General features: G+C 34.9%; 2 protein-coding genes across 3 annotated transcripts; one reads left to right on the plus strand and one right to left on the minus strand.

Moving 5' to 3' along the window:
- Nucleotides 1-968: 968 nt before the first annotated feature.
- LOC18604426 (UV-B-induced protein At3g17800, chloroplastic-like) lies at nucleotides 969-3,318 on the plus strand. Of its 2 annotated transcripts, none has more exons than XM_007036901.3 (4): nucleotides 969-1,109; nucleotides 1,289-1,449; nucleotides 1,972-2,270; nucleotides 2,361-3,318. In XM_007036901.3, the coding sequence occupies exons 2-4, from the start codon at nucleotides 1,297-1,299 to the stop codon at nucleotides 3,193-3,195; spliced, it is 1,287 nt and encodes a 428-aa protein (XP_007036963.3). In that variant the 5' UTR covers nucleotides 969-1,109; nucleotides 1,289-1,296; the 3' UTR covers nucleotides 3,196-3,318. The 2 variants fall into 2 exon arrangements, with proteins under 2 accessions (XP_007036963.3, XP_007036962.3); XM_007036900.3 differs by having other exon boundaries at nucleotides 1,002-1,198.
- A 1,632-nt stretch (nucleotides 3,319-4,950) lies between these two features.
- LOC18604427 (purple acid phosphatase 8-like) lies at nucleotides 4,951-7,162 on the minus strand. The gene is made up of 7 exons (XM_007036902.3): nucleotides 6,903-7,162; nucleotides 6,477-6,633; nucleotides 6,276-6,383; nucleotides 6,042-6,169; nucleotides 5,839-5,967; nucleotides 5,686-5,753; nucleotides 4,951-5,586 (listed from the first exon to the last, which is right to left on the minus strand). The coding sequence occupies exons 1-7, from the start codon at nucleotides 7,095-7,097 to the stop codon at nucleotides 5,373-5,375; spliced, it is 999 nt and encodes a 332-aa protein (XP_007036964.3). The 5' UTR covers nucleotides 7,098-7,162; the 3' UTR covers nucleotides 4,951-5,372.
- Between the last annotated feature and the right edge of the window lie 10,994 nt (nucleotides 7,163-18,156).

Below are 18,156 nucleotides of genomic sequence, written 5' to 3' on the forward strand. Positions count from 1 at the left end.
TGAATCAATCATGTCTAATTTAAGAAATAAAAGAAAAAGAACAAGAAAAATCTTGTCTCATATTTGCTTGTAGATACCGAAGCAAAACGCAAGAAATGTAAAGCCACAAAAGAAATAATCCAGTCAAAACAAAACACGTAAACCGAGCAACTCGGAATCCTGTGATTGCACAGAAACGGATTACGTAGCAGCCCACGGGACCTTGCCCTCAACTATCAAACCGCCTGCAAGTGGGGCCCTTCACTCTTACCTTGTCCTTCTCTGGCCTGAGATCAAAAAATCTTTTGCCCGAGTATCTAAATTACCAAACTATCCTTATTTTATCATTTAGGAAATAGGGCCTTCTATATTATTTGAATTTTAAAAAAGACATTTTAATTCCTTTGTTTAAAAATGTTGTTTTTAATTTTTTAAATGTTGTTTATAATTTTTTAAATGTTTACACTGTTGTTCAATAATTAAGAAAAAAACTTCCAACATCACATCAACTATTATTTCTCAAAAAACATATGTCTTTTTATATTATTTTCTTAATGTAGACATATTCTCTTTTTAAAAAAATGATTTTATAAAAAAAAAAGAAAGTAAAGGAAATTTAATTTTGAAAGTTTCAAGAAAAAATTTACAATTTTAAAAGTATATTTTTAAAATAGATTATATTTAAATTAGAAAATTGATATAAAGAACATTCATGTCTTAAAATGTATATTTGGCACACAATAAATGATATGCTTTTATTTTTTTGAACTGCTGACTAATAATATAAATCATAAAAGATAAAAATATTATTTTAAAACAAAAGAAACTAAAATGTCACTTTAGAGAGAGATTTTTTTGCGTTTTATATCGTAAGAGGATAAGGACGTGTGCAAAAATCAAAGAAAATTCAGCGCAAGGCAATACGGTAAATAACGCAAACAAGAGCACCTTTTATTTATGGGGTAGGCACCAAAGGCTAATGTGAATCACATTTTCATTTTTGTTTAACAATGGAAAAGAGAAATAATGTGTGTATTAATAAGAATAGGCAGTGCTCGGCACGCTGATTTCCCCGAAACCAACCTCTCGGCTCTCAAACAACAGCTACAACAGCGGGCAGGCCGGCTCAGGTAACAACCTAGTCGAACCAAACAAGAGAAATCAATCAAATAAAAATCCCCCTTCTGCTTGATCTCATACTCGCTCACCACTCTCCAACGTAAATCTTTTGCTCCGACCAAGTTGTTCTCTGTAGCTTTTCTTTGTGGGGGTAATTTTCTTTAAGTGATGGAAAATTGGATCTTTGTAGGGCTGAAGATGGATGCAGCTACAGCCTCAGCCTCTGTGGTTGGATCTTCTATGACTACACGTCGACCTCCAAGCTCCGTTACCAGATCGGCTATTTTGACTGCCAACGAGCCCCATTTTCTACGTTTCGCCGCCAAACCTCGCCTCCCCTTCTCGATTAAGGTATCGGTTTAGCTACTACCTTTTTCATGTTTCTTATGATATCTTTACGTCTTTTGGGGTTCCCGCCATCCTCTTTTTAACATATGCTCTGGTTGGTAGATTATTTACTTCTTATAGTCGTGTGAATTTGTGGTTTTGTTTCGCGTTTATATGAACTTTATGAGGAAAAAATGAAGGGAAAATCTTGATACTGGCTAACCCACCTGGCCTGGAACATATTTTTCGGCTGATTATGATTTTTTTTTAATTCTTATGGAGATTAACATGCACCAAAATACATAGTACTATATGTTGATGCGTCATCCTGTTAATGGAATGGAAATTTCATTTTCCATGGGCTAGCGTTTTGATGGTTCCATTTATTTTTGTATTTGTGGAGTCTATTAAACAGATTTTCGCGGTTCAATTACCGTAGTTTTGTTTGGGAAGGTCATTTAGGATTGATGCAGTCATGTGGATGTTGAACATACTTGGCAACTCAGTATCTAATTTGGTGTTTTTCTGGTTATCAATTCATTGCAGCATTATTCTCCACTTTCTTACTCAAAACCACAGAATAGGAGAATGGCTTTGGGGAGTAGGAGAGGCATGGTTGTAAGGGCATCATCATCTCCTGACTCAGCTGGACCCACTGCTCCAATTGCACCACTTCAGATGGAGTCTCCAATTGGGCAGTTTTTGTCTCAAATCTTGATAAGTCATCCACATCTTGTGCCTGCGGCAGTTGAGCAGCAGCTTGAGCAGCTTCAAACTGATCGTGATGCTGAGGAAAAGAAAGAAGAGCCATCTGCTTCAGCAGGCACGGATTTAGTGTTGTATAGGTTGGTGACTCATCTTACTATATGGTAATAACCATGATAGACTTGACATGAAAATTTATAATCTCACTGAAAGTTTTGAATTTATTGCAGGAGAATTGCCGAGGTTAAGGCTAATGAGAGAAAAAAGGCTTTAGAAGAGATCCTCTATGCATTGGTTGTACAGAAGTTTATGGATGCCAATGTTTCTTTGGTGCCTGCAATGACTCCCTCATCTACTGATCCTTCTGGTCGAGTGGACATGTGGCCTAGCGAAGAAGACAAACTTGAGCTGCTTCACTCACCTGAAGCCTATGAGATGATCCAAAACCACCTAGCTCTAATTCTGGGAAATCGCTTGGGTGACTCAACATCTGTAGCACAGATAAGCAAACTCAGGGTTGGGCAGGTCTATGCTGCATCAGTGATGTACGGGTACTTCCTGAAGCGGGTTGACCAGCGGTTTCAGCTTGAAAAGACCATGAAAATTCTTCCAAACGCTTCAAATGGTGAAGAAAGTGGTATTGAGCAATCTGTCGGGGAGGACATGGGAACTGCTGGTCTAGGAGACTCCTATAAAGCTGTTTCATCACACCCTGAAGTGTCATCTTGGTCTGGTGGCATCAGTCCTGGAGGTTTTGGTCATGGGATAAAGCCCTGTCGATTACGGACTTATGTGATGTCCTTTGATGGGGAGACACTTCAGAAATTTGCAGCAATAAGATCAAAAGAAGCTGTTAGCATTATTGAGAAGCACACAGAGGCCCTGTTTGGAAGACCCGAGATTGTTATAACTCCTCAGGGGACTGTTGATTCTTCCAAGGATGAGCTTATTAAGATTAGCTTTAATGGTTTGAAGAGACTTGTTTTGGAGGCTGTCACTTTTGGTTCTTTTCTATGGGATGTGGAAAGCTACGTAGACTCAAGGTACCATTTTGTTATGAATTAAGCTATGTTGCATTTCATCCCTGCCAAAACAAACTTTGTGGCAGGGACTGAGCTGACTAGAATATGGTTTAATTGAGTGTAAATTTGGTGATTGTTACTTAGTAATTGCACTGATTATTCTGTATATAGTAATGTTTTCTGTTGGAATTTGCATATTGACATAGCTGTTTTTGTGAAATTCGTCTTATCTTTCATCTTTATTCTATTATTGGAATGAATATATGTTTGGTTTTGAGTTATCTGATTCATTTTTGATATCATCTCTCCGAATTGGGTCAACATGATGCATTAGTTTAGCTGTGCATACTACCTGTTTGTTGGATCCGTTGTCTCACTAAACCTTTATGTAAATAAATGTATGGATATAGGTTTAATTCTTGAATTCTAAACCACAAGACACTGAATTCAAAACTCTAGAATGATACTGGTATCGCAAACACCATCCTTCTCCCCTCTTCTCCCTCTCAAGAAAGAAAAGGAATAAGAAAACCAAAGGGAGAGGAGAAACTGAGTTAGCTTTGCTTTTGAATTCTTAATAAGCCGGGAATGAACGTGAAAATGTGGAGCATAAGTAAGTCGTTATCAGGGACCTAACTGATAAAGATGGTTGATTGATGACATTATAAATCTATCTAAATTAGTTTTTTCAACATTATAAACGTTTTTGGTACTTTTATAAACTATCTATGGTTGAGTTGATCATTGAAGAAAGCTGAAGTAGGCCCATGATAAATATGTTTGATTGCTTTTTTTTTTTTTGTTTAATAGATGTTTGCTTGCTTTGTTGGTTATCTTTTGTAAAGACTTTATCTTTAATGCAATCAGTAGGGGTTACAACTCTTTGTTTGGAAATTGAAGAACTGCACCAAATTGAGCAATTTGTTGGTATTGGGTTTTCATTGCCCAGACTATTGTGTTGGCTCTTAGTTTAGTTAGACTGACGAACTCGAAATGATCTCGCTATGTTTTAAAACTATCACAGAGAGGGAAGAAGAAATGGTGGGAGAGGTACTAGTGTAAATGAGAGGGGTTAGTTTTCCTTTGTTTGATTTTAAGAAACAAGGAGCGGAAGCAAATTGGTGAAGCTTTTTCTTTTCTGTCTGCTGTCGGCATGTTCTTCTACCCTACTAATGAGATCGAGTTTTGAGCTTTCTTGAACATAGACTGAAGTGTCTTAGTTTGGTTGCCATGCTTCATGGGTTAAGTTTTTCAGAATGGACAATGGTCCGGGTTTTCTTGTTTGCTACAGCCCTGTTCTAAACTGATGGATAATGTCCTTTTCAAATTCTGTCTTGTGAAGGGGGCATTTAGTGTTTAAAGTAATATCTTCATCAGCACATCAAATTATATTTAATGCCAGCTTCTGAATTAGCTGTATTGTTGATATGGCTGAATGATAAAGAAGGCCATATGAGTTTTCTGGGTGCTAAGTCTTTTTGATCTTATGGAATAAAGATAAATTAGTGATTATAGGTGCTGTCTTTTGCGAAGGCAAACATCATATTGGATGAATAACAGCAGTAACTTTGAGTTGTTTGCTGCTTTTAATTGGCAGCCTTTAAAGCACACTTACATTTAGGTGAGTTTTATGGTCTGATTTGACTCATATGCGAAGCATTCTGGTACTTTATTAGATTGTCAATTGTCCCAATGAGTCGACGTATTTGGGTGTTGGGCATTACAGCAAATTCAGAATTTCAGATACTATTGTATTGCAAGAAAGGCCTTGATGCAGAATGTAAAGAATTTAATTAAGTGATTAAACTACTGAAGCTTAGGGATTTCTTCTCTTCCCTTCTTTATTCAATGTTCTCTATTGTATCTCTACTTGATCAACAATTTCAGATCAGAGAACTGCTATAAACCTAACAACTAGCTGCACTCAGGCCTATGAACAAAAAAGGATCTCTGATGTGAGTGGCTGACTGTCAACGTGAGGGTACAAATAAATGCCCATTATCTGCAAGGGCAGGTAGCGAAACTAATTAGCAGTTACTTCCATTCCTGTTTATTTTTGTTACCTTTTTCCATTTCCTCTTTTCATTTTCACAAACATTTTTGGCTGTTCTTTCAAAGCAGTGACTTGCTGGATCAATTTCCAGTGGGATAATAGTGTAGCGTGATTGATCTAAAACTTGACTCAATTGGTCATTATTCTTCAATCTCAAAGTAAAAAAACTACATTGCAGTGTAGAGTTGCTTGGATAGATCTAAGCTATGCAAAACTTTGCCCAAAACATCATGGAAGGCAATCCTGGCATTGGTTTGAGTTAGTTCTACAGACATGAATCCTTGCCCGTCATAATAGAATTTCATTTCATCTCGGTCTAAATAATGAAAGTCACCCTTCCATGCCTTCGAACCTCCTCCACTGGTTAAAAATTGGAGTGGGCTGCATTTAAAACCACAAATGCTACCGTCAGGAATGTTCTTTTAAAGGTTTTGAGTGCTCTGGTCTGATGTTGTGCAGGGCAGGGATTACTGATATTACCTTGTGATACTACTGATGTGTTCCAAGCAGTGATCATGCCCATTTATGTACATATCGACATTGTTTGCCTGGAAATAGAGCTCAGGAATGAAAGTTAAAATATTTATCCTGCATCTTATCAGCTTTGCAACAAATTAGGCAGGTATTAGTTACCTCGAGTTTTGGTAGAAGCTGCATTATGAGCTCCTTGGTGTCACCATGGTGCCCCATGCTTCTGATGGGATGGTGTCCAATTACTATTTTCCAGTTAGCAACCGACTCCCTCAGTGCCGATTCTACATCCTGTTCAGTTTGAATGTTTTTTACCAGGTCAGCTAACAACTTTTATAGCAAGATTACAGTCAAAGACATTGTACCTTAAGAACCCGCCTGAGGTATTTCTTCCTAGGAATCACTCCTCTCCAGTCAAATTTTTGGTGCTTTGGGTTTCGGAAGTACTCGTCAACAAATGGAGTGGTGTCGATGAAGAACAATTCCGCCATTTCTAATCATTGTTATTGAGTGACAAGAAAACAGTAAACCAGTTAGGATTGGGTTATTGCCTCATAAAATAAATTGTTGAGATAAATGCAATTGTAAAATCCTTTCACCGGTGTTGACTATGAAAGATCTTAGGCAAAGCCATCTGCTGTCTATCCTCCTTAGAATGGGGCTCAACTGTGCCCGCACATTTCCCCTGTAATCGTGGTTCCCCAAAACTGTCACAATCAAAGAAAGAACATGAGGAAATTAGGAGTCCTAAAAGAAAGAAAATGTCAATCCTCACGATCAAACAGCTCCAGTGTGCTTACCACTATACCAATGCTTTTGCAAGCTGTTTGCAGTGTAGATCTCGGTAAATGAGTCTTTGAAATCAGGGTCATCTGGGCTGGCCAGCCCCTTGTCATAAAAATTGTCTCCAGTTGAGACCACAAAGTCTATGCTTAGTTTCTCTCCAACCTTCCCCATCTGCGAAACATGAATAAAATCCAAAGTTGAGGATCTAAGCCTGTTTCCATGGTGATGATACATCACGAAGACGTGAGAAAATGCATCAAAGTTTCTTTATATTTGGGCATGAATCTGAAAATAACACCTTCTCTTCTTAATACGCAACTTACAATGTGGATTAGTTTGACAATAAATATTCTTCGAAGGCTCTTGTCTTTGTTAACCTACCAAGCAATTTTATATGGAACAGGAGAATATCAATAAAAATGACAAGGAAATAACGAGACCTGAAGGGCCACTTCCGATTGATTATAAGCTCCTTTTCTCCCCCAGTCTCCTATCACCAGAAAGCTAAGTGACCCATCGGCTTTTACTGGCTGTTGGAATCGCTGCAGCTCTGCTGAGACAAAAGTAAAGTACAAACAGAAGAAAGCTAACCAGGCCAAGCTCAACGAGATGAAATGCTTACATGAACCATCCATGAACTTAGATGGATCACTTACTTAAGAAATTTACCGATAGAATTTCACTATACTCTTCCAAGGGCTTGTATTGTATATGTATATATGTAGAAAGAATTTGTTTACTAGCTGGTAATGTTTTGTTTTTTTGCGTGACATATTAGAAGACAGTGTAACAGCCACAACCAAAACTTGCATGGCATCCATATAATCACATATGTACCTTCATTCTATACGCAAAGGGACAAGGAAAAATAATTAAAACTGGACAGCGGAATAACGATTGGGCAATGTTTGGTTGCATTCAAGGTGATCTTCTTACATGTTTCCTGGAAATTTCTCATGAATTTCATCGAGTACAATGTTCTTTTGGAATGTTTCAGAGGAAGAGATTCACGTGATGGATTGATGACCTAGGAAATGGTTACAGTGAGCAGAAAACTCTAGCTTATAAAACCTACATGTGTATTGTTAGTTAATTTTTAATGAGTAATTAGTTTTGAACAATTACTTTCTATGAATTGTCATATTTGAGTTCGAAAACTCAATTGTTCGATCTAAAAAAGGAGTTACCATCAATTTTTTTAGATGTAATTGGCTACATAATTGAATCTATCTTTACTAATGAAATTTTATGGTTGATTTATGTCTATTAAAATGAATAGACTCTTGTTTATATAATAAATTTAGGTTCAAGAGTACAATTATGTATGAAGAAATATTAACATTTTACAACGCCCATTCAAAGAATGGTAAGTTAATCTTGTGTTATCTTGTTTTCAATCTTGATAAATAAGCTTTAATTTCACATAAAATTTTATTTTTCTTAATTATTTTTTACTCTATTTTTTATAATATTGACAGCTCTCTTTTTAAGTTTTTTCTACATTTCGAAAATTAAGAGAGTTCCTTCATCTCAAGAACATTTAAAAAAATCATTTATTTCGTTGAAGAGATTCCATCGTTGGATTTTGATATTATAAAACTGTTTGAGTTAAATTCTTTTCTATTTGTTATTTTTATTATTTTGTTGTAATTTTCATAAATAAAAATTATTTTATGTTGATTTTTTTTTCCTAAATTCTCCAACACTTTTTGACAAAATTAAAAAAAAATCTCACATAGAAATTTTCAAAAAAATTGTTACTTACAACTTTTTTTTAATTCCATTATTGAGGAATTTTATTTATTTATATTTTTATGAATAAAAATCCCTAGCTCTAGTCGGTGTCCCCATTGGTGCCCTTTTCTAGTTTAATGCCAAGAGTCCTCTACCCTATTAACATTGAGATAATAATGGTGTTTGAAGGGGCAACGGCTATAGAATTATACTGTCCTTTTTCAATCTTTTGTTGCTGTGTTCTTTAAATATACTTTTCCTTCCTCATCTTTCCCATCTTTCCATCTGTAAGCCTCCTTGTTAGGTTTTCTTCCTACTTATTACTTAAATTCAACAATTCAGAAAAAACCAGCAGAGCAATCAACAATTATTCCACACCAATAACAAAAAAAAAAAAAAAAATCAACAATCATTCCGCAAACACCTGATCAAGAACCATCAGAAATTCACAGCACCAAACAGCCAAAGGAGTGATCAAATCAATCAGTAGGACACACAAAAAATCCAAAATCCAACAAACACAAGAACCCTCAAAACCAACAAGACCCAAGGATAGGTTGAAGTTAATGCTTGCTTTGACAAGTGTACTTCGTGACATAAGGAGATCCACTTGTATTTCATGCACGTAACTATGTTTTGTTGCTGGTTTGAACACTTAACGTGGTAGTATGCATGGGATCCATTTCATGGTTTTGTACACTAGTTAATCTCTTAGATGTAGGCTCATGTATAAGCTTATTTATAATGTTGTTTTCACTCTGTGATCATCATGTATTAAGAGTGTGTAAGGCTTGTTAAGTCTCTGTCTTGGTGCTCCATAGCAGAGCACATATTGAATGAAAGACCATCTTTTGTGTCTTTATTTTCACAACAGCATGGAGCAGGAAACTCAGATCGAAAGAACTCTGATCACCCGAGAGCCACAATAGAGTCCAAAAAGAAGCCAGGGCTGCGAATAGAGAAAAACAAAATCTCCAAAAACCATTCTTCCAGCTCAGAATGGATTCTAGACAGAGTGAAATAACAAAAGATCATGTTCCCTCCTCACCCCAACCTTAGCAAGCGAATCCGCCATGTTGTTTCGAAATCTAACAGTATGTTGCATTTGCCATTGTTGAAGTTTACCGGTTAGGGCAACAATCTGCAGCACATGATTGCTCAGCCTCCACGGAGCCATAACAGGACATTTGGTCGATTTTATAGCAGTGACAGAGAACCAAGTCGTAACAATTAACGTGCTACAATAAAATAAGTTTTAGTAATTTGGTTTTGAAACATAGATTTCTATTTTTTCAATAAAAAAAACCTCTTACCAAATTATTCTCTCTCAGGTTTTCAACTTTAAGTTCTTCTGTTGGATATTTTTTCTTCTTTGAGTTCAAGTCGATATAATGAGGTATGAACTGGGATATGGTATTTCTGTTTGTATTTTTATACCTTTAAATTTTTCATCGCTTTATTTTGTTTTAATTTTTTAATTTCTTTATGTGTAAACCCTTTATATTAGAAATTTTCTTAAATTTTCTAACCCATTTGACAGAATTTTTGAAAATTTTCACATTTAGGAATTTTCAAGAAAATTTACTCATAATTAATTTCCTTTAAATTCCATCAATGGAGGATTTTCATATATTTATTTAATTAAAATTAAATGATTATGACGCAAGCAAATAAATATCATGGTGAACTTTCCAATTTATAAATTATTTTAGTTGTTATATTTATTATTTTATATGCTTTTTTTTTAAATTATGTAATTTTATTGCTGATTGTCTAAGCTCAATTTATCTTTGGGTTTTACGATTACAAAGCCTATAAATACAACGTAAAAGTTGCATAAAATAAAGAGAAGAGAACCCCTAAGTGATTTGGACTCGAAAGTGGGGGTATGTGAGTACCATTTAAATCCGAACCTTCACTACATTACAGCATGCCATTAATCTTTAAATTCTATCCTAACCAAGAGGTCTGTCCGAATGACAATTAATGCTCCCAATCACTAGATCACGCATTCAGCTAATGTCCGAACATCTAGCAAACATAGCTCCTTTTAATATTGTCCGAACCAAGTGTCTTAAGTAGTAAATTCCTGTCCGAACCGCATCCCGATCCTTCCAGCATACATATCTAGTCCCATTGAGATCACGTTTTAGATTCCTCCACAATTTGAATTGTGTAAATAGAGTCCTTATCGGCTTTGAGTACTTGTATCCCAATTAGGACATTCGATCCTTAGGACTTTTAGATGAATTCAATCTCTAATTTAAATTGGAATTATCCGCAGCTCCAAACTTTAATTCAAATTTGAATAATGTCAATCCAAAATATGTCTCTATCAACAACTGTATTCAAATGCTTGGAGTAAATCAACTTCCCTTCCAACACCTTCTTTAACCAACTTATCAGATTCCATATTCCCCTCCCTTAAAACATATGTAAATCAATGCCATGGATACTAATTGTGGGCATCTAAACACATCTTCTACATTTGTTGACATCTCTGGCCATTTCGTTTTACTCCATAAGGCAACCCTTAGCTTAATTAAATCATATAGCTGATTAACATCCCACTTTTCCCATTAAAGACAATCTCATTACAAGCTAGCCGTATGGACCATGTAATCACATAAAATAGTAGCCTACAAACCTTAAGCTTTTCACCATTTGAACACAACATTCTCCAAGATAGAAAGGATGACTTTGGATTTTCATGAATGACACAATTATCATCCCAATCCACACACCACATCCCCCATACTCTCTAGGTTTCCCGACATGAAAAAAATGAATGTTGTACTATTTCAGGCTGTTGTTTACAGAGCACACAATTTGCTTGATTCTCCTCAATTAATCTTCTTTTCGCTAACTCCATTTTCAGAGCAATACGTTCCTAAATTAATTGCCAACCAAATAATTCCACTCTATATGGGGCATAGCTGAGCCAAATTTGCTTCCATAATTACTTGCCTTCAGTCAATTGATTACTAGCTAAATGGCAAAAGGACTTGGATGAGAACTTACCACTAGCTGTTGCTTTCCCTATTAAACCATCTTTGAATCCATCACCCAGAGTATATTTTTTAAGGTAGCTCCATAACCTTGTCCACTGTTCAAGCTCTCAACCAAAAAGCTTTCTTCTAAGCTCAATTCTCCATTGTCATCCATGATCAGTCCACTATCCACACTCACAAATTCTTCCTCGTTTTATTGACTGCCAATGCAAATAGCCTAAGGAACTCACTTTTAAGGACCATGTTTTCTAGCCACACCTCATGCCAAAAATGTATTGATTTACCATTACTTGCAATAACTCCCAAATTAACTGTTATCTACAAGAAAAATTTATCAGTAGGCAAAAGAGGAAAAAAATAATATTTTTCCATGTGTTTGAACATTTGTGAGTAACAATAGCTTTAGGTAATAGGGCACAAGGTTCATAGCCATTCTTGGCATCCACAACTTGCTTGCACAGACTCTCTGGTTTATTTTCATAATGTCGTAACTATTTTGTTAGAAGACCCTATTCCTTTATTCTAAATCAACAATGCCTAGGCTTGATTTACAAATGTTCTCCCTTTTCACATAATGCACCCATCTATTATTGTTAGAACCTTCCCATAGAAATCTCCTTTGAAGTCTATCCAACTCATTTTTAATCCCACTAGGCATTTTAAATAAGAACATGTAAAAGATTATTTTGTTTGATTTGTTAATTATGTAGAAATAAACCTTCTTGTAAAAATAATTTTTGAGGTTTCTCCCTAACACTTTTAGAAAGGTCCCATAATTGTTTTTACTTTGAAAATTTTAAGAAAATTACCACTTGTAACTTCCCTAAAAGTTCTTTTTTCAAAAGGTTAATTTTAAATTATTATAAATTTTTAAATTTCATTCTTTAAATTTTTTTGAGAAGTACGCAATTTTATTACTGTGAGCCAAAGGTAAAAATTCTTTGGACTTTATGAGTACAATAAGCTTAAAATAAAAATATACAAAAGCACAAAATTCTAATTACATAAATATTTATTTATCAAATGGAAAAAGCTCTCAACTCTCACACCTTTCCTTCTCTCCAAAACACCCACGGTGTCATGAACTACACTCCTTCACCTAAGTATGCCATAGTGAAATACCCCATACTTTGATATGATGATAAATAAAGTTGATCGAATGCAAATTGAGGTTAATTAAAATGTTTAGAAGTGATAAAAGACGAAAGGAGTAGTTTAGGATAAAATATTTCGCAAGTGAGAAAATAACAATAAAATAATAATAATTTTATCAGAGGAGAATTTGTGAGATAAAAGGCGATTTGGAAGTCAAGTAAGGCATAATAAGGTATTTTGGGTACCAAGGAGACAAGATAAAATTTTTAGAATAAAATAATATTTTATTAATAAAATAATATTAAAATATTAATATTTAGCCTGATATCAAAATCAGTCATGAAGAAGGATCATATGGTTGATCCAAGTGGGGGAGAAGATGACAAGCCCGACTCTATAAAATATTTTTCATGACATACATTTGATTGATAGTATGTTTGCATGCGAAGAGAGTCCCAAAAAATTTACAAAAGTCGGTATTTTACCTAGACGTACAACAAAGTTGATTTAAGCCTCGAACTAGATCAAATAGAGAATTCACGATGAAATTAAGAATTTTAAAGACCCAGAATGGTTTAATATGGTGATTCGGAGTTCGAGGATCAATTTGGAGTCAAACCGAAATTTTCGCTATCTAGGGGCAAAATGGAAATTTTAGAGAAGATTCTTTTCGCCCCATTTGACTTATTGGAGTAAGATTTGAGGTTTAGAAGTGAAAAATTTTAATTTTGGTATAATTTGGAGTAAAAGGGTAAAATGGTAATTTTACCACCCCAAGGGCAAAATTGTAATTTTTCACCACCAGGACATTTTTCCAGCACATGGTCTTCCTTTATCCTCATTTTGACCATTGACTAATTGTGTGGTGGAGATAAAAAGGATTAAAATTTTAAAATTTTAAAAATGGACCAATAAGAAAATGCCATGTGTCATACCTTTATTATTTTGTTGTTTCTTTATAAAAAGGCATAAAATCACCCCATTTTCTTCATATGGCCGGCCAAGTAAGGAAGAGAGAGAAAGAGAGGAAGAACAAAGAGAAAAATAAGAAAATCTAGGTGAAAATTCAAAGAAAAAGTTAAGAAATCAAGGAAACAAGCTAGGTAAGTTAGAATTTCTTTAGTTCTCCTTGATACCTAGCTTACCCATGCTTTTGTTCTTGATTTTCATGGTTGAATATTGAGTTATTATGATGAATTCAATTCTGAAAAATGGGTTAGGAGAGAGAAAGTTGTTAGATTAATTTGGTTTTAAGTTATGTTAGTGTTTTAAGTTAGTTTAGCATATTTAGAAACAAAACAATAAGAAAAGAATTTATTTTCTCCCACAACCCTTAATGGCTGAATTTACCATGTTGTGAGTGAGGATGAATTTGATTTTCATTCTAGAAGAATTGGTTAAGAAATGATGAATTATGAGCCTAGAAAAATAATGAGAATTTCAAGAGCAAAAATACGAATTTTTACCCACTAGGGGTATTTTCGTAATTTGCTATCGAGACTGATAAATTGAATCTCATTCATAGTCATTAAGGTAATTTAGGTATAATTGGAGTGTAGAAAGTGAGAAGAATTGATTTGGAGTTAAATTGGAGATAATAGGCCGAATTAGGTCAGCACTGCATTTAAGCGATAGTCTGATAAGTTGTATATCATATAATGCATATATACCGAGCCTAAATTGATTTTATAATGGTCAAGCATTGATGTGATGAATTATGTATTGTACATTGTGGATAGGTGGTGAGCAAAGTAGACTGGTAAAAGTACAAAAATTGTGCTTGGAGGCTGGGATTAGGAATACATCGACTCTTAGAACAGTGAGTAAACTTATTATCGTCTTAATTATCTAGAGTAGCTTTATACAATTGTGTGATTTTATGGAAAATGAGTTAAAATGGTAAATTGCTATGTTTTAAGAGAAATTGTGATTTTATAAAATGATTTTATAAATTTTCTAAAAAATTGCATACTGGTTTTGAAATAGAGTAATTGGAGACTGCCTGCTTGTGTTGCAAATTTATGGTTTTGAATTAAATGGCTTATGACAATAAATGAGCATGAATAGCTAAACTAATTTTGGTGTTAGAATTATTTATACTGTGTATTCAACCTTGAGAGGCTAGGTTGCGATAAATTGCCATGTCATGCTAGAATGAATTTTATTGTTTGGTGGATTATATATTAATTATTCACTGTAGAGGGGGTTCCGTGGACCAGCCTATTAGAGGGGCACAGTAAACTCCAGTATATTCTTACCCTGAACGGAGAGGCGCGTAGGGTATCTCTTGGGGTAAAGCTTAGGGTTCACTTCACTCTAAACCACCATGTGAAGGGGCACTCAGCCAACGCCAAGGAACGACTGTATTTTCTCAAACTAAAAATATATTTTAAGTGTATACGAAATTTTAACAGCCTTGGCGGGCTCGGTTGGATGCCCTGCGCAAGGTATCACCGAGTATGAGTTTTGGCACGAGCTAAAGTTTTAAAAAATTCATAAGCCAAGTTGATTTCTCTATTTATATGGATTGATTTTATTTGGTTGAAATGGGTTGAAAGGTAATGAAATTACAGTATGATGACTTATTTTAATTGTCTCCATTTACTTGACTTTAGATAGTTTAGATGGTATCTGTTTACTCACTGGGATTTTATAATCTCACCACCCTCATTTCCTCACATTTCAGGCTCAGGGAATTCCATAGTTAGCTGACTTTGACAAGGATCTTCATTTGGACTCGAATCGGTAAAAGTTGTAGGTTTCTAGCTTCCGATGCATTTTGGATAGATGTGGGCCCACGTGTCACTGTAAAAGAAATTTTATGCTTTGGTTATTTGCTTTATAGTATATATGAATATAATTAACTTTTACGCTATAAGAATTATGTACCGATAGTTTTATGAAAATTATTTTACAAGAAAATAGTTTATTTTATTAAATATTTTTATTATATTCAAATGGTCAAATTTTCACTTCAAATGAACGTTTTAGATACTTAATTTGTTTTTAAATCATTAAATAGATATTTTCTGCTTACCTACTACATTTTTAGCAAGTTTTGAGATTTTTGAAAAAAAATAACGAAAATGCCCCTGTGAGTTAGAAAACAATATGTTATGTTCTGATTTGGAAATGATTTGTAATCCTTCGAATTTTGATATTTGATAACTATTGCTCACCGGGGAAGTGCGAAAGCTGATACGAGAGCCTTGCGAGGTTTCGATCGACATTCGGGGTAAAGAATGTTTGTCGAGGCCTCGCGGCTGTTGTTAGGGGCTCGATGGGGAGTTTCGGGTCGTGACAGATAGTCCGTGTTAGCGGACACTTCCACTCAAGTCAGCCAATACTCGAATATATCTATTCCAATAATCATAATAGCAACAAATCAGACTAATAAAATCCGCATCAAAATCAAAAGGTATATCGAATGCCATATATGCAATCACTGAGTCATAATAAGGGAAAATGTTTTATTAATATGAAATTAATTACAAAGGGACCAAGACACGCCATCATCAGGCCATAGGGGCAACCTTAGATGATTCGCTACAAACATACCTTTACTAGTGAGGCAGCCCAATAATCCGTCGACTGCTCATCCCCTATAAAGAGTTTACGAGATTTTACAAGTATTCTACCAGTAGCCATTACAATGTTTGAAATGAGGACATTCCTTTCCTAAAGGGTCTTCCCCCCTCAAGACTTAACAAGTATTTTTGAAAGTGTCACCACAAGCCATTACATTGTTTGAAAAAGGGACACTTCCCTTATAGGTACAAAAAACTTAATCTCATAGATAACTCTACCCTATAATGGTTTGATACAAGGTTGGCTCATGACATCCTCCCCTAATCTATCTGTAGACGTCCTCGTTGACTGGTTGGCTTGAAACTCTTCAATCTTCTGCTGGAAGGCGCGAAAGTCGACTTCCTTATCCCAGATGATCTCATATGGCCCCAAACCTTCCCATTTCACCAGGTACTCCTGTGTCGGTTGTCGGTTGATTGTCGTCGTCCTCCCTACCAATATCTCCTCCACTCGGCGTTATGATGGTGGCTTGGTGATGATGGCGGCTCTTGTGGCTCGATTGTTGCTTGAATTAAATGGATCTGCATGGAACGACTTTAGATTGCTAACGTGAAACACAAGGTGTACCATCATCCACTTGGGTGGATTAATTTTGTAGGAAGTCCTCCCTACCTTGGCTACAATCGGTATAAGACCTTCATACTTTTGTACTAGTCTTCGATCTCTTTTCCTTAGGAATCAAAGTTGTTCGGGTACCAACTTCACCAGCACCATGTCTCCTATCTTAAAGTGTTGCTCCTTTCAACCTCTATCTACCCACTCCTTCATCCAGTTGGAGGCTTTCTTTAAATAAGCTCTGGCGATTTCAGTGTTTTGCCTCCACTCCTTAACAAAGTTAAATATCCATGGACTTTTCCCGGCATACGATTCTATTGAGGTATGAGGAAGTCTAGGTTGTTGTCTAGTGACGACCTTGAAAGGGATTTTGTTGGTGGTTGAGCTTTCCTGTGAGTTGAAACATAGTTCAGCCACTGTTGTTAATTTCTCATGCAAGTGCACGTATCATTAACAAGTAATATAGTAATGAAGTAGAGTATTGTTCCCACGGAGAATTATTTAATTCCTACTGTTAATTACTAAAATTATAACATCCTAATTTTATCCAAATAATTAAAATAAAAAAATTAAAACTAATAAACTAAAACTAAAATTAAATAGTAAATAAATCTCACTTAACTACCAGACCTAAGATTATAATATCCCTCAATACTTCATCTAATTATTGTCTCTTTCTCTTAACTTAGTTTAATGGATTAAGTTGCTAACATAGAGTCCTAAATTATTTATAAGTCTCTCTCAAGTTTTTCATAAAAATACCTATCCCAATTAATTTACTGTATGTCTATGCATATTAAATTGAAGAAAGATTCATTAAGTTTGTACTCTAATCCTGGCTACGTATGGCTTATAAGTGTATGTCTACACTATATGCAAATTAAACCACCTAATCAACTAAGTGTATTCGATCATACACTATTTTATTCAAGGTCTACCTAAATCTCCTTCGTCAAGGTTTAACTTAGGTTTCCAATTTAATTTAATTAGTGATCAGGCAATTAGAAGCATTAAGAACAGAATAAAATAAACAACTTAAATATATTAAACATAACTAAAAGAGAGATAAATAGTTTAGACTACATATTGAGTTCAATCATAATGTTAGATTAAGAATTTAGTTCCCTATCAAGTCACACATCATCATTGAATAAAGTTTAAACAATAAAAACAAACTAAGAAAATAAGAGAATAATAAAAAAGAATAAACTCAAGTATTATAATTTTGATCTTCAAAGTCTTCTTGAATCCTTCAAAATCTTCTCAGCTTCAATGAATTTGTGGCTTGACTCTCAGTTTTCAATCTGGTGTTTCTTCTTCTTCTCTCTTTTTCCCTTAAGTCCTTCGAAAGGTTGCTTTTATAGGCTTTGAAGTTAGGCCAAGTTGGGTGAAGAAAGAAGTCAATTTCAGCTGGGATATCCTCATCAGACTATGTAAGTCGCAGCTTTGCCAAATTAATTAACAGAAATCGTAATTGCTCTAGGACTGCTACCGTATGTTAACTTCGACAAGATTTTTTGCCATCCTACAGACTGAACTGGGTGAAATGGTAAACATGAAAGTTGTAGATCTTTCTTTTATCTTTCTAATGGTCAAGAATCACTTCATTTGGATATTTATAGAGAAAGTTATGGCCGAAATACCAAAACATGTGCAGTGCAAGTCTGCACCTCGAAATTGCTCTCCTTTTTTTACTAAAATTCTTCTTTCA

The sequence above is a fragment of the Theobroma cacao genome, chromosome 3 (assembly GCF_053813885.1).
Source record: "Theobroma cacao isolate CCN51 chromosome 3, ASM5381388v1, whole genome shotgun sequence".
Classification (NCBI taxonomy): domain Eukaryota; kingdom Viridiplantae; phylum Streptophyta; class Magnoliopsida; order Malvales; family Malvaceae; genus Theobroma; species Theobroma cacao.

Excerpts from the sequence above, each read along its gene's own strand:
- LOC18604427 (XM_007036902.3), bottom strand. The coding sequence starts at position 7,097 with ATGGATGGTTCATGTAAGCATTTCATCTCGTTGAGCTTGGCCTGGTTA. Across the intron at positions 6,384-6,476 it reads GCAAAAGCATTGGTATAGTG|TTTTGGGGAACCACGATTAC; the intron begins GTAAGCACACTG and ends TGATTGTGACAG. Across the intron at positions 5,587-5,685 it reads CACATCAGTAGTATCACAAG|CCCACTCCAATTTTTAACCA; the intron begins GTAATATCAGTA and ends TTTTAAATGCAG.
- LOC18604426 (XM_007036901.3), top strand. The coding sequence starts at position 1,297 with ATGGATGCAGCTACAGCCTCAGCCTCTGTGGTTGGATCTTCTATGACT. Across the intron at positions 1,450-1,971 it reads GCCTCCCCTTCTCGATTAAG|CATTATTCTCCACTTTCTTA; the intron begins GTATCGGTTTAG and ends AATTCATTGCAG. Across the intron at positions 2,271-2,360 it reads ACGGATTTAGTGTTGTATAG|GAGAATTGCCGAGGTTAAGG; the intron begins GTTGGTGACTCA and ends AATTTATTGCAG.